We start from the raw sequence: 16,086 nt of genomic DNA, 5'->3' as shown, positions 1-16,086 counted from the left end.
GGTTGTGTATTTAAGTATTTAAGTGTATTAAGTATTTGATATAAGGTGGACGAATTCATGGCACAATTAGAGATTGGTCTGTGATGTTGTGGGCATCACTGAGTCGTGGCTGAAAAACGGCCACAATTGGGTGCAAAGGAAGCTGGAAAAAGCATGTAATAAAGGTAAATGTAGAAAGGGAATTTGTTGAATGTCTATGAGATGGCTTTTTGGATGGCTTTTTCTTGTGCTTGAGCCTGCTCAGGGAAAGGGGATCTTTTTTTTAAAAAAAAAATTTAAATTAGTTTTTCGAAACATTTTACAAATTAAAAACCCCAAATCCCAATGAGGAACATTAATACAGTGCAAAATTAAGCATACAATAACAATATGCTACAAAGGAAGAGAATTTAACAAAAAAGCACCTAAATTAAAGACAGGTAAGCTTAGTATCCTCCCCAAGCCCCACAACACACGAAAAAAAACAACAACTCCAGACCGACCACAACACAATATAGAGAGTATAAGTCAGGACAGTCAAACTCCCAGACTGTGAATACACTTAGCACCAGAGGATAATAATGGCTACTACCAGAAAAAAAAGGGAGCTGAAAGCAAGGGACCGAAAAGAAGAAGAAGGAAAAAAAAACCCTAGTCAAGAGGAAGGTTATGAAAGTACTCGATAAAAGGTCCCCAGACCTTATGGAACTTTAGATCCGAATTAAGAACTGAATAATGTATTTTTTCGAGGTCCAAGCAGGCCATAATGTTGTTAAGCCATTGCGCATGGGTGGGCGGGGCAACATCTCTCCATCTAAGGAGGATCAAGCGTCTAGCCAGGAGAGAGGCAAAGGATAGTATTCGGCATTTGGTCGGACCCAGACATAAATCTGTCTCGCCCCAAAAACCGAACAGAGCAATTAAGGGGTTTGGTTCTAGGTGCTGATTCAAAATACACAATAACGTAGTGAAGACATCTTTCCAGAATTTCTCCAAACTAGGACAGAACCAGTACATATGGATGAGAGAGGCCACGCCCCTCTTGCATTTATCACAGAGCGGACTAATGCCAGGGTAGAATCGAGATAGATTAGATTTAGACATATGGGCTCTATGAACAATCTTAAACTGTAAAAGGCAATGGCGAGCACAAAGAGAGGTTGAGTTAACCGATTTGAGAACTGAGTCCCAGCTCTCCTCGGATAAGGAGATATTTAAATCCTGCTCCCAGGCCATTTTAATTTTATCCACAGGGGCCCGTCGTAAGGCTGCTAGTTTATCTTGGATAATTGATATTAAACCTTTACCTAGTGGATTAATGGATAGAAATACGTCCATAGCATTTTTCGCAGGCATTTCAGGAAAGTTAGGAATTAAAGGAGCAATAAAGTGTCGGATTTGGAGATATCTGAAAAAATGAGTGTTAGGCAGATTGAACTTAACAGAGAGCTGCTGAAAAGAGGCGAAGCGATTATCAATGAAAAGATCTTCAAAATGTCTAATGCCCTTCCTATACCAAACATGGAATGCTGAATCGTACGTAGTAGGTAAAAAAAGGTGATTATGTGCGACAGGGCTGGAAACGGAAAACCCCTGGAAACCATAGCATTTCCTGAACTGAGCCCATTTACGCAAAGTGTGTCTAACAAGAGGATTAGCCATTGATCTAGGCAGACTGCTAGGGAGTGCAGAGCCGAGAAGTGCAGAGATAGATAATTCTTTAGTGGAGCTCAACTCCATTGCCACCCAGTTAGGGCACTCGGGTTGGCCGTGGAAGAAAGACCAAAAGGTAGCACAACATATATTAGCTGCCCAATAATATAAACGAAAGTTAGGTAAAGCCATGCCACCCTCTTTTTTAGATTTTTGGAGATGGATTTTATTAATTCTGGAGCGCTTATTCTGCCACAGATATGACAAAATAATAGAGTCTAAGGAATCAAAAAAAGATTTAGGAATAAAAATTGGGATAGATTGAAATAAGTATAAAAATTTGGGGAGAACATACATTTTAACAACATTAATACGACCTACCAAAGACATAGATAGAGGTGACCATTGTACCAGACTCTGTTTTATAGCATATGAAAGATTGGCAAAGTTTTCACGAAAGAGATCTTTAAACTTCCTTGTGACTGTAATTCCAAGATAGGTAAATTGATTATGGACTACTTTAAAAGGGAGATCACGAAATGTTAGTCCTTGTGCTTCTTTATTAATTGGGAAAAGTTCACTCTTATGTAAGTTAAGTTTATAGCCAGAGATCTGGCTAAACTGGTCAAGAAGTGAAAACATTAGAGGTAAGGATGTAGACGGATTTGAGAGAAAGAGTAATAAGTCATCAGCATAGAGAGAAACTTTATGCTCAACACCCCCTCTCCAAATCCCGGTCAATTCAGGACAGTTTCGAAATGCTATCGCCAGAGGTTCTATAGCCAAATCAAAGAGAAAGGGACTTAAGGGGCATCCCTGACGGGTGCCACGTTTGAGATTAAATACTTGGGATTTCTGAAAATTAGTTAAAACAGAAGCAGTAGGACACAGGTACCGCAATTGGATCCAAGAGATGAAATTTTGGCCGAGGTCAAATTTTTCTAAGACTGCAAAAAGGTAGTTCCACTCTATACGATCAAATGCTTTCTCCACATCGAGGGAAATAACACATTCAGGAATCCCAGTTGGAGCTGAGTATAAGATATTAAATAAACGCCGAATGTTAAAAAAAGGGAGACGGTTTTTAATAAAGCCTGTTTGGTCATCAGAGATAATGGAGGGAATAACGGTTTCTAATCTATGAGCCAAAACTTTAGCTAAGATCTTTACATCAACATTGAGCAGAGAGATCGGCCTATACGAGGAACACTCTGTTGGGTCTTTGCCCTTTTTTAAGAGAAGAATAATAGATGCCTCATTGAAAGATGGTGGCAATTTGCCGTAATTAAACGAGTCAGATAATACTGAAAGTAACTGAGGAGAAAGAAGTGAAGAGAATAATTTATAAAATTCTACAGGGAACCCATTAGGTCCAGGAGATTTCCCTGAGGACAGTGCAGAAATTGCAAAAGATATTTCTTCTGATGATATAGGCGCATTGAGTTTGGCTTTGAAATCAGATGAAAGTGAGGGGATATTCAGATTCTGTAAAAATTGATCAACAGAGATATTGTCATTCAGAGATTCAGAGGAATAAAGCCGAGAATAAAAATTTTTAAATGCATCATTAATTTCTAAATGATCTGATGTAAAGTCTCCGTTCTCCTTCCGGATCTTTGTAATATGTTGTTTGGCTTTGGAATGCCTCAGCTGATTGGCTAGGAATTTACCAGACTTATCCCCATGAATGTAAAAGCGACTCTTGCTTTCGAAAAGTTGGCGTTCGACAGGTTGAGTGGACAGAAGGTTAAATTTAGTTTGGAGTTCAACGCGCTTCTTGTATAATTCAGGGTTCTTAGTTTGGGCATATATTTGATCCAAATCTTTAATCTGGTTAATGAGGTCTAATCGATCTGCACGGGATCTTCTGTTGAGATTTGCTGTGTAAGAGATTATTTGACCCCTCAGATATGCTTTCATGGCATCCCAGACAATCTGGGATGGCACTTCAGGTGATGTATTAGTGTTAAAATAAAAGGTTATCTGATCCTTAATAAATTTTTAAAAATCATCATCCGATAATAAAGTTGAATCAAACCGCCAGTGTTTATTTCTCTGAGGGAGACCAGGAAAGTTCAGAGAGAGGGTAATTGGGGCATGGTCAGAAATCAGTATACTCTGATAGTCACAAGAGTGGGCAAATGGAATAAGTTGGTTATCGAGTAAGAAATAGTCAATTCTAGTGAAGGTATGGTGAACATGTGAGAAAAAAGAATAATCTCTCTCCGTAGGATGGAGGAAACGCGATATATCAGAGATACCAAAATTAGAGAGAAACGATTGGATAGCTAAGGCAGATTTAGTAGGTGATCTGGTAACAGAGGACGATCGATCCAGATTAGGATCCAACCAACAGTTGAAGTCACCACCCAGTATAAGAGAGTATGAGTTTAAGCCCGGTAATGAGGAAAAAAACCGTTCAAAAAAGTTAACATCATCAAAGTTGGGGGCATACAGGTTTGCTAGTGCAACTTTAGTGTTATATAGTTTACCGGAAACAATAATAAAACGGCCATTTGTATCAGATATTTTATTATGGAGTTCAAAAGGAATATTTGAGTTAATAAGAATGGAGACTCCCCTAGCTTTAGCGGCAAAGGATGAATGAAAATGCTGACCCGCCCACTTTGACAGAAGCCGGGAGTTATCAAAACAATGAATATGAGTTTCTTGAAGGAAAGCAATGTCAGTTTTGAGTTGTTTGATATGTGAGAATACCTTCCTCCTTTTAACAGGGTGATTCAATCCCTTTACATTCCAGCTCACGAATTTAAGTGCACTAGCCATTATCAATTACTAATGCATAAAAGGCAGCAGGCATATAAAAAGTCAAGCAGTACAATAGCAGTCTGGGAGCAGAGATGTAAACATAGATTCGTAAAATCAAAACATATACATGTCCTGAGCAATAAAGAGAAACAATAAATACAGTGAGTGATGTTGGAACTGGAAAATCCACCCCACCCACACAACCCAAAACTAGACGGCTACCAAAACAAGTAGCTAGCTCTACCAAAAAAATTAACCCAAATACAACTTCCAGATCTGTGTCATTAGCAGCAGTTCCGTATAAATACTATAGCAAATAGTAACTAGTTTATGCACTAGAAAACATAACTACAGATTAGAATACCTTCTGCAGAAATATAAAACTTAATACAGAGAAAATCGGAAGAAAACCAAAACTAACCTACCCGCAAAAAATTATAGAATAAAGTAAGAGAAAGGGGAAAAAAAAGTTTTTAAAAAAAGAGAGGAAGAGGAAAATTATAGATTCAAGACGAGTATTTATCAACCATTTACAGAGAGGAGAGAAAAAAATTCAGAGATTAGAGAAAAGGGGTGAAGAAAAGAAAAAAAATAAATAAATAAATATTAAAAAAAGGAAAAATAAATCAGCAATTAAACTGTGAACCAACAAACAGGGAGGCCTTCACTAAAGACTTTGAACCTCCAAAACAAGTTAGAGTCAGTTTTAGAACTCTGTAGATAAAGTTATACAAGAATAAAAATAGATTACACACACACCAAATCCAGGGAGAGATTGTCAACAGCCCTTGGAGTTTCAATGAATAATGTCTGAGTGATTCAAGTAAAGTCTGAGTCCAAAAAAAGTAATTTTACTACGAGGAGTACTTATCCACCATTTTAGGAGGTCCGATCGGATTCCGAAGATGACCGGATAGCCAGAAGACCCGCCACAAACGCTTCAGCCTCCCCCACCGACCCGAACCACCCGTATCCTCCAGCACCAAGCCCGATCCGCAGATCGGCAGGACCGCGAAGAGAAGGCCCAAAACCGCGATCAAAAAGCACCCCCATTGCGCCCCCAAACTCAGCGTGCATCCCCAAGGTCCGGGGTGCAAAATCTTCCACAAAGCGAATTGTTGCATCCCGGAAAGGAAAAGAACCCCCGCGACGTGCCCCTACAACCAGACCGTGCTCCACCTGGCATTGACGGAAGCACAAGACCACTGGCTGCGGGTGGGAGCCCAGAACTCCGGGGGGAACACAGACCCCACGCGCCCGCTCGAGCCCGGGCGGGCCCGGAAGCAAACCCCCCCCCCGAACATCCCACAGAGAAACCCGGAGGAAAACCTCACCGTTGATCCCCGTTCGGCGGCCCCCGGCAACCCAAGAACCCCAAGACTGCGGCGTCCGCCGCGATCCTCGAGATCCACCACCCCGGAAAGGAGCCTGCCACACCCTCCCTCCAAGCCGGAACAGAGAGTCCCCAAGCATTGAACGCAACCCCCCAAATCCCCAGAAGTCAAATCGACGCGAGACAGGTGCTCGGCATGCCCGTCCACCCCATCGTCGATCCGATCCAGTCCGCCCCCAACCGTTCGAAAGCGGTCCCAAATTCCCTCAAAATTTCGTCTCGGAGCCCCCCGAGCGCAGCCAGAGTCCCGTCCGAGAGAGCCGCAGCCCCCCCTCTCCCGGATCCAGAACCCCCGCCCGACACTGCAAGCCAGACATGCTCACAGGCAAGCAAGAGACACCGAAAAAACTCCCAACCAAGGTCCAAAACATGGAGACATTTAGTGCAAAGACAGCGACAGCAACAGAACAAAAGTTCGGAGCAGCCAAACAACCGCCATCCCACCGGAAGTCCCGAAAGGGGATCTTAAACTGTGTGTTGTGTAATAACCCAGTCTTATTAGGGAGCTTAACATAAAGGAACCCTTAGGAAGCAGTGATCATAATATGATTGAATTCATACTACACTGTGAGAGGAAGAAGCATAAGTCGCATGTATCGGTATCACAGTGGAATAAAGGGAATTACAGAAGCATGAGAGAGGAGCTTTCCCAGGTGGATTGGAGGAGGATACTGGCGGCGATGATGGCAAAGCAGAGATGGCTGAAGTTTCTAGGAATAGTTCACAAGGCTCAGGATAGATACATCCCACATAGGAAGAAGTTCTCAAATGGCAGGGGTAGGCAACCATGGCTGACAAAGGAAGTTAAGGACTGCATAAAAGAAGAGGACAGGGCATATAAGATTGCAAAAATGAGTGGGAAGTTGGATAATTAGGAAGCTTTTAAAATCCAACAAAAAGCAACTAAAAAGCTATAAGAAAGGAAAAGATGAAATATGAGGGCAGACTAGACAATAATATAAAGCAGGATTCCAAAAGTTTTTTCAGTTGTATAAAGTGTAAAAGCGAGGTGAGAGTTGATAGTGGACCACTGGAAATGATGCTGGTGAGGTAGTAATGGCAGATGAACTGAATGGGTACTTTTCAGCAGTCTTCACTGTGGAAGACACTAGCAGTGTGCCAGAGGTCTGTGAGTGTCATTGCTATTACAAAGGAAAAAAGTGCTTGGCAAACTGGAAGGTCTTAAGGTGAATAAGTCACCTGGTCCAGGTGGATTACATCCCAGAGTCTTGAGAAAGGTTGCTGAAGATATAATGGATGCATTGGTTATGGTCTCTCAAGAATCCCTTGATTCTGGGATGGTCCCAGAGGATTGGAAGATTGCAAATGTCACTCCACTCTTTAAGAAGGGAAGAAGGCAAAAGAAAGGAAATTATAGGCCAGTTACCCTAACCTCAGTGGTTAGGAAAGTGTTGGGAGTCTGTTATTAAGGATGAGGTTTCAGGTACTTGGAGACTAATGATAAAATAAGTCATATATCAGCAAGGTTTCTGCAAAGGGAACTCTTGTCTGATAAATCTGTTAGAGTTCTTCAAGGAAGTAACAAATAGGTTGGGCAAAGGAGAGGCAATGGATGTCATTTACTTGTATTTTCAGAAGGCGTTTGTATGCCATCTTGGACAATGTCTTCCATCCACTCCATAATGTACTGGTTAGGCACAGGGGTACATTCAGCCAGAGACTCATTCCACCGAGATGCAACACTGAGCATCATAGGAAGTCATTCCTGCCTGTGGCCATCAAACTTTACAACTCCTCCCTCGGAGTGTCAGACACCCTGAGCTAATAGGCTGGTCGTGGACTAATTTCCACTTGGCATTATTTACTTATTATTTTTTAATTATTTATGGTTTTATATTGCTATATTTCTACATTATTCTTGGTTGGTGCGACTGTAACGAAACCCAATTTCCCTCGGGATCAATAAAGTATGCCTGTCTGTCTGTCTGTATAAGATGCCACACATGAGGTTGCTTAACAAGATAAAATCCAATGTCGTTACAGGAAAGATAATGGCATGGACAGAGGAATGACTGACAGGTAGGAGGCAGCGAGTGGGAATAAAGGCGTTCCTCAGTGTCAGTATTGGGATTGCTGCTTTTCACATTGCTTGTCAGTGAATTAGATAATGGAATTGATGGCTTTGTGGCAAAGTTTGCAGATGATATGAAGATAGGTGGAGGGGTAGGTAGTGCTGAGAAAACAATGCTATTGCAGCAGGACTTAGATAAATTGGAAGATAGGGCAAAAAGTAGCAGATGGAATACAGTGTTGGGAAATGTATGACAATGCATTTTGGTAAAAGGAACAATAGTGTGGATAACTATCTAAATCGGGGAAAGGTTCAAAAATCAGAGGTGCAGAGGGTCTTTGGAGGCCTTGTGCAAGACTCCCAGAAGGTTAACTTACAGGTTAAGAACCTGTCGTAAAGAAAGCAAATGCAATGTTGGCATTTATTTCAAGGGGAATAGAATATAAAAGCAAGGAGATAATGTTCAGCCTTAATAAGACACTGGTCAGGCCACACTTAGAGTATTGTCAACAGTTTTGGGCTCCATATCTCAGAAAGGATGTGTTGTCATTGGAGAGAGTCCAGAGGAGGTTCCTGATGATTATTCCAGGAATGAAGGGGTTAACATATGAGGAGCGTTTGGCAGCTTTGGGCCTGTACTTAAAGGAATTCAGAAGAATGTGGTGGGATCTCATTGAAACCTATTGAATGTTGAAAGGACTAGATAAAGTGGATGAGGAGAGGATGTTCCCTGTGGTGGGGTATCCAGAACTAGAGGGCACAGCCTCAAAATTGAGGAGTGCCTCTTTAGAAAAGAGGTAAGAAGGAATTTTTTTAGCCTGAGAGTAGTAAATCTATGAAATGCTCTGCTACAGACTGTGATGGAGGCCAATTCCCTGGGTATATTTAAGGTGGAAGTTGATCATTTCCTGATTGGTCAGGGCATGGGGTAGAGTAGGATCCGGGATCAGCCATGATGAAATGGTGGAGCAGACTCAATGGGTTGAATAACCTAGTCTGCTCCTATGTTGTATGGTCTTAATGACGAGCTGCAGTTGCAAAGAGAGAACTTTCATCTCCAAAGAATTGAAGGAATGGGAATAGGCAGTGAAATGGGAGCTGAGACCAATGACCTATCTTACTGAAAGACAGAGGAAGCTTGAGTAATATGACCTACCCATTCTGTTTTACTATGTCTAGACTGTAGTTCTTAGCTCCCTTAGATTACAGAAAGGAAATAAACCAGAGATAGTCTAATTACTATCTGGTGACATTGGTCACAAAACTGTAGATATTGCTGTGTCTGAACATTATAAGGAGTTAAGTGATCATGAGTCTTTAATAGACTACAAGGGCTTTCAAGGTTTATTTTTCCCTCTAGGCAGTAAAAGACACAGCAGTTTCCAGAGCCGTATTAATTGGAACGACAGTTGCTGCACCAAACATGATTGTTAGCTATTTGCAAAGGTATGGAATACTTCTTTCATTATTTTTGTGTTGCAGTTTAATGTGTTTTCTTGCATTCTTCCCCTTACAGTCAAATGACAGTTGGTTTTGGTAAAATTGGGCAATATGTCTATTCAAATGGTCGATTTGATATTATTTTCAATATTTTGTGCTGCCTTCACAGTTTTTTAGGTGTTCTGCAGCAGACAAAAGAACAGGAAGATCACGTAGTCTCCCACCACTGTAGTGAAGTGGGATGACTTGCTTTGTTAATTCTCCATCCTTGCTGGTGAAAGTACTTCTATCTTGGAAGTACTTGAAAGTATTTCCCAAGAAGCTGTGGTTGAGATGATGAACTCCCAATGTGGGGATTTTTACTGCCAGCTGCTAGTGTAAAATTTCAATTTGAAGTGTAATGCCGCTCAGTAACTGCATCTTTGTAAGCCATTTTTTCCATGTACCAAGCTATTGTCTTCATGTATGTCAGTGGACTTCAGAAAACCTTTGACAAGGTGCCACACAAGGCTGCTTATTAGATAGATAGATAGATAGATAGATACTTTATTCATCCCCATGGGGAAATTCAACTTTTTTCCAATGTCCCATACACTTGTTGTAGCAAAACTAATTACATACAATACTTAACTCAGTAAAAAATATGATATGCATCTAAATCACTATCTCAAAAAGCATTAATAATAGCTTTTAAAAAGTTCTTAAGTCCTGGCGGTAGAATTGTAAAGCCTAATGGCATTGGGGAGTATTGACCCCAAGTTAAGAGTCCATGGTATTACAGGAAAGTTACTAACATGGTTAGAGCATTGGCTGATTGGAAGAAGGCAGCGAGTAGGAATAAATTGTCTGGTTGGCTGCCAGTGACTAGTGGTGTTCCGCAGGGGTCAGTGTTGGGACCACATTTTTTAAGCTGTATATCAAAGATTTAGATGATGAAATAGATGGCTTTTTTGCTATGTTTGCTCATGAATATTGGTGGAGTGGCAGATAGTGTTGAAGAAACAAGTACGCTGCAGGAGTTGGAGAGATTAGGAGAAAGGGCAAGAAAGTGGCAAATGAAATACAATGTTGGAAAATGCATGGTCATGCACTTTGGTAGTAGAAATATATGTGCAGACTATTTTCGTAACAGAGAGAAAATTGAAAAATCTGAGATGCAAAGGAACTTGGGAGTCCTTGTGCAGAACACCCTAAAGGTTAACTTGCAGGTAGATTTGGTGGTGAGGAAGGCAAATCAATGTTAGCATTCATTTCAAGAGGTCTGGAATACAAGAGCAAGGATGTGATGCTGAAGCTTTATAAGGCACTGGTACGGCCTTTCCTTGAATATTGTGAACAGTTTTGGGTTCCTGGTCTAAGATGTGCTGGCATCGGAGAGGGTTCAGAGGATATTCACAAGGATGATTCCAGGAAGGAGAGGGTTATCATATGAGGAATGTTTGATAGCTCTGGGACTGTACTAGCTGGAGTTTAGAAGGATGGGGGGGGGGATCTCATTGAAAGCTTTCAAATGTTGAAAGGCCTAGACAGAGTAGATGTGGAAAGGATGTTTCCCATGATGGGAGAGTCTAGGACAAGAGGGCACAGCCTCAGGTAGAAGGACATCCATTTAAAACAGAGATGCTGAGAAATTTATTACTACAGGCAGCTGTGGAGGTCAGGTCATTGGGATTATTTAAGGCAGAGCTTGATTGGTTCTTGACTGGACACAGCATTAGTGGTTACAACGAGAAGGTTGGAGAGTGGGGCTGAAGAGGGGAAAAATGGATCAGCCATGATTGAATGGCAGAGCAGACTCGATGGGCCAAATGGCCTAATTCTGCTCCTATGTCTTACGGTCTTATGATCGTATGGAATAAGTAAATATTTATTTTAAATGGTATCTATAAAAATGGCAGAGACACAAGGCAAGTTCCAGACGATAAGACCATAGACCGTAAGACATAGGATGAGAAACTTGGCAAGAAGCCATCTATTCCATCATCTAAATCTTTGATATACAGCATAAAAAGAAGTGGTCCCAACACCAACCCCTGTGGAACACCACTAGTCACAGGCAGCCAACCAGACAACGATCCTTTTATTCCCACTCACTGCCTCCTACCAAACAGCCAATGTTCTAACCATGTCAGTATCTTTCCTGTAATACCATGGGTTCTTAACTTGGTAAGCAGCCTCACATGTAGCACCTTGCCAAAGGCCTTCTCAAAGTCCAAATATACAACATCTACTACAACTACTACTATTACTACGACAACGTCGACTCAGGCCTAGGGAGCCGGCATCGGGCAATATGCCTTACAAGGCACGAAACGAAAGACTGGCACGCCACTCCTCACATAGACAGTAGGTGGCCGTTGACTCACAAGGGGTTCATCTGCCCTTTGACAGGTTTTGGTTTTTAGTCCCGCTGGGTGCCTACACACCCTCTTCCCTGGTTAACCGAAGTGCACCCGAGGGTGTGCCGGTTGAGTCGCCGAGAACCCGACCCAAGACTGGTAATACTTGGCTACGTGGTAGCAGTAGCAAGGCAAAGCCTTGACCTGACCTGAAACTACTACAACCCTTTTATCTATCCTACTTGTAATCTTCTCAAAAAATTCCAGCAGGTTCATCAGGCAAGATTTTTCCTGAAGGAAAAAATGCTGACTTTGTACCATCTTGTCCTGTGTCACCAAGTACTCCCATCACCTCATCCTTAACAATTGACTCTAACATCTTCCCAAATGCTGAGGTCAGGCTAACTAGTCTGTAATTTCCTTTCTGCTGCTTTTCTCCTTTTTTAAAGAGTGAAGTAACATTTGCAATTTTCCAGTCCTCCTGCACCATGCCAGAGTCCAATAATTTTTGAAAGATCATTTCTAGTGCCACAATCTCTAACGCTACCTCTTTCAGAACCCTAGGGTTCCCTGGTCCAGGTGACTTATGAATCTTTAGGTCTTTAAGTTTTTTGAGCACCTTTTCTCTTGTAACAGTAACTGCACCCACTTCTCTTCCTTCACGCACTACAACATCAGGCATACTGCTAATGTCTTCTACAGTGAAGACTGATGCAAAATACTCATTTAGTTCATCAGTCATCTCCTTGTCCCCCGTTATTATTTCTCCTGCCTCATTTTGTAACGGTCCTATATCTACTCTCATTTCTCTTTTATTTTTAACATACTTGAAAAAACTTACTTTCGACTTTGATATTGATAAACCATGGATAAATGGAAAGAGCTCTATAGAAAGAGACAGAGACATGGTTTTGCTAAAGAATATCAATAGGTCTAAAGTCTCAACTGCCTTAAGTGCCAGATAAAACTGACCAAATAAATGGAATCACTGAACTATATAACAGAGCATTGGTCAGGAAACTTAGTTAGGGCAAGTTAGGGGTAGTAGACAGGGTAAATTTATAAATTGATTTTTGGGTAATACATTTTTATCACAATTCTCTCTAGGACAAATTTCATAAGGAGATTTCCAATTGCTCTTGCTTCTTCTAGACTTGTAATGACTTCCTTGATCCTAGGATTAATGATACCTGTTTCCTTCAGCTTGTATCCTCAGATGGGGAAGGTATGTCCTGAATTTAATACTTTGTATTTGACCTTTTAAAGATTAGATTATTTGTCACGTACACATCAAAGCATTCAGTGAAATGTATTGTTTCCTTCAATGACCAATGCAGTCCGAGGTGTGCTTGGGGCAGCTTGCAACTGTTGCTATGCTTCCTGCAGCAACAGAGTATGCCCTCAACATGTCCTGCTACTTTGTGTATCTCTAATAGTTGTATTGATCCTTTAGAATTAATATTTTCCTGTGATTTTCACAGATCGTTTCCAACAATGATTCCTCGAGGATCTGTGACTTAGAGTCATAGAAAAGTACAGCACAGAAAAAGGCATTTTGGCCCATCTAGAAATTCTTCAGATTCATTCTCCACTTCATATTTCTATAATAACTTGCTGTAATTTAAGTATATATTTGACAATGATGGCATATTAAATTTATCTAGTTCTGACATTCCCAGGCCATATGCATATTTGGAAGATTTGCAGTATGCTGTTGAAGGCTTCAGCAGCTACAAAGTGGCCCAGGTAGAAAATCTTGAAAACCACTGATATAAACCTGTAGCAACACACACAAAATGCTGGTGGAATGCAGCAGGCCAGGCAGCATCTGTAGGAAGAAGGACTGTCGACGTTTCAGGCCAAGACCTGACGAAGGGTCTCAGCCCGAAACGTCGACAGTGCTTCTTCCTATAGATGCTGCCTGGCCACCTGTGTTCCACCAGCATTTTGTGTGTGTTGCTTCAATTTCCAGCATCTGCAGATCTCCTCATGTTTGCGATATAAACCTGTAACATGGGTAAGGGAAGAAGGAGAGGGAAAGCTGAAAATTACCCTTGTCAACCTTCCTTATTTCCAATATTTCTTCTTTTTTTGGAGAAAGATTGTTTTAAGGTATAATAACTCTGAGAAATGTAAATGTTAAGAGCACCGATAGAGGTACAAAATGTTAACATACTTTATGCATTTGATAAACACAAAAACGTAACTTGGTAGGGACAGGAATACACAGTTGAAAACAGGATGCAACCTAATAAGAATATGAAAGGAAGGATGAAGTAGTCAGTGGATTTGGCTCATTTTAAGAACCCCCGATGATAGATTATATAGTAACATTTAGTGTTTGGGCTCATTGTGTGGGACAGCTGGATTTAATGTAAATATTTAGGAATCTGAGTTTGAAGAGGGATGTTTGCAGATTTAGAAATGGGATATATCTGTTTCAACAGCTCCATCTGTACCAGTTCTTTTCTGTTGGCACTAAGTTTTCGGGAAGACTATTAGAGCTTGCAGCCAGATCTGGACTAGCTGTAAAAATGGCAGATGGAATTTAATGCAGACAAGTATGAGATATTTGCACTTTGGGAGGACCATTCAGGGGAGGTCTTACACTGTAAGCGGCTGGGCACTGAGGAGTGCAGTAGAACAAAGGGATCTGGGAGTACAGGTACATAATTCATTGAATGTGGCTTCACAGATAGATAGGGTTGTAAAGAAAGCTTTTGGCACATTGGCCTTCATAAATCAAAGTATTAAGTACAGGAGATGGGATGTTATGTTGAAGTTGTATAAACATTGGTGAGGCCTGATTTGGAGTATTGCGTGCAGTTTTGGTCACTTACCTACAGGAAAGATGTAAATAAGGTTGAAAGAGTACAGAGAAAATTTACAATGATGTAGCTGACATTGGAGGACCCAAGTTGTATGGAAAGACTGAATAGGTTAAAACTGTATTCCCTGGAATATAGAGTATTAGGGGGTGATTTGATAGATGTACAGTATACAAAATTATGAGAGGCATAGATAGTGTAATTCCAGACTTTTTCCACTGAGGGTTGGGTGTAATTACAATTGGAGGTCATGGATTAAGGGTGAAAAGTGAAATGTTTAAGGGTAATTTGAAGGGAAACTTTTTCATTCAGAGAGTGATGAGAGTGTAGAATGAGCTGCCAGCGCAAGTGGTGGATGCGGGTTCAATTTCAACATTTAAGAGAAATTTGGATAGGTTAATGGATGGGAGGGGTATGAAGGCCTATGGTCTGTGTTAAGGTCAATGGGATTAGGCAGCTTAAATGGTTTGGCACAGACTAGATGGGCCGAAGGGCCTGTTTCTGTGCTGTAGTTTTCCATGACTCCAGGAGTCGAGGAGCTCTCAAGATTTGCCCTTTGCTTGTGTTCATATTTTGAATTGCACTTCAAATGATACTGAGCTAATTGTCACAGATGTCAGTACCCTGGTGGAAAAGGGAAGAAAGTGAATATAGTTGACACCCTACCAGGTGTCACAGGATTGATAAGTGTCTCAGTTCCCCGGTTCATATCTTGGTGCAGTCATTAACAAAAGCTTCCAAGAGCAGGGGTTCCCAACCTGGGGTCCACAGACTACTTGGTTAATGGTAAAGGTCCATGGCATAAAAAAGGTTGGGAATCCCTGTTCCAGAGGTGGCAGATGGGTACCCATGCCCTTGAAACCAAATCAGGATGTGGAATGGGGACTAGGGAATCATAGTAGGGAGTAAAGAGAAAACAAAATAATTGAATTGCACTTTACAAGCTAAATATGTTTTGTTTTGATTTTATTTCAGATAAACAGGAGCAAACTGGAACCTTCAATTCAGTTGTCAACAACTGAAGATGAACTTCATTACAATAGAGGGCTGTGAAAGAGGGACAAAGTCAGATTGCTGGGTTGCTTTATGCGTATCATTGTTAAACATCAATGTTAGCACCCAACATGATCAGAAGCCTGATCAATGCAAATGTTTTACCTACTGGTTAAGTGTTTAAAATAAGGAATGCAATACATTGAAATCTAATGTTTTAACTGTGAATTAAATATTTTGTTTTAACATTTTGCTTCTCATCCAAATGGTTGTTTTCTCTGATACACAACAGCCAAAGAACAGACCTTTCTGCACATAATTATGCTTTATAAATTATTGTGATGGTCTACCTTTCTGCAAAAAGGTCGTGACTTCCACACATTGATTGGGACTCCCATACTGTTAAAGGTCTAGATGGGTTAGAGTTTGTGAAATGTGTTCAGGGAAGTTTTCTAAATCAATATATAGATGTATCAACTAGGGAGGGTGCAATATTAGATCTCCTATTAGGAAATGAGTTAGGGCAGGTGACGGAAGTGTGTGTAGGGGAACACTTTGGTTCCAGTGATCATAACGTTATTAGTTTCAACTTGATCATGGATAAAGATAGATCTGGTCCTCGGGGTGAAGTTCTAAACTGGTGTTATGTACCCCGTAACT

General features: G+C 41.0%; 1 protein-coding gene across 4 annotated transcripts in view; it reads left to right on the top strand.

Moving 5' to 3' along the window:
• Nucleotides 1–15,674, top strand: part of sfxn4 (sideroflexin 4) — a 103,756-nt gene extending 88,082 nt beyond the window's left edge. For 3 of the 4 annotated variants that reach the window (XM_073027884.1, XM_073027885.1, XM_073027883.1), the window contains 3 exons: nt 9,187–9,272; nt 12,713–12,830; nt 15,409–15,674. In XM_073027884.1, coding sequence (XP_072883985.1) covers nt 9,187–9,272; nt 12,713–12,830; nt 15,409–15,486 — 282 coding nt within the window. In that variant the 3' untranslated portion in view covers nt 15,487–15,674. Of the gene's footprint in view, nt 1–7,798; nt 7,835–9,186; nt 9,273–12,712; nt 12,831–15,408 lie in introns of those variants that run through there. The other variant, XR_012096149.1, reaches the window with a different exon arrangement.
• The last annotated feature ends 412 nt before the right edge of the window (nt 15,675–16,086 follow it).

The sequence above is a fragment of the Hemitrygon akajei genome, chromosome 23 (genome assembly GCF_048418815.1).
Source record: "Hemitrygon akajei chromosome 23, sHemAka1.3, whole genome shotgun sequence".
NCBI classification, from domain to species: domain Eukaryota; kingdom Metazoa; phylum Chordata; class Chondrichthyes; order Myliobatiformes; family Dasyatidae; genus Hemitrygon; species Hemitrygon akajei.
Note: the sequence above shows the minus strand (reverse complement) of the source record. Positions and strands in the feature narration are given on the sequence as shown.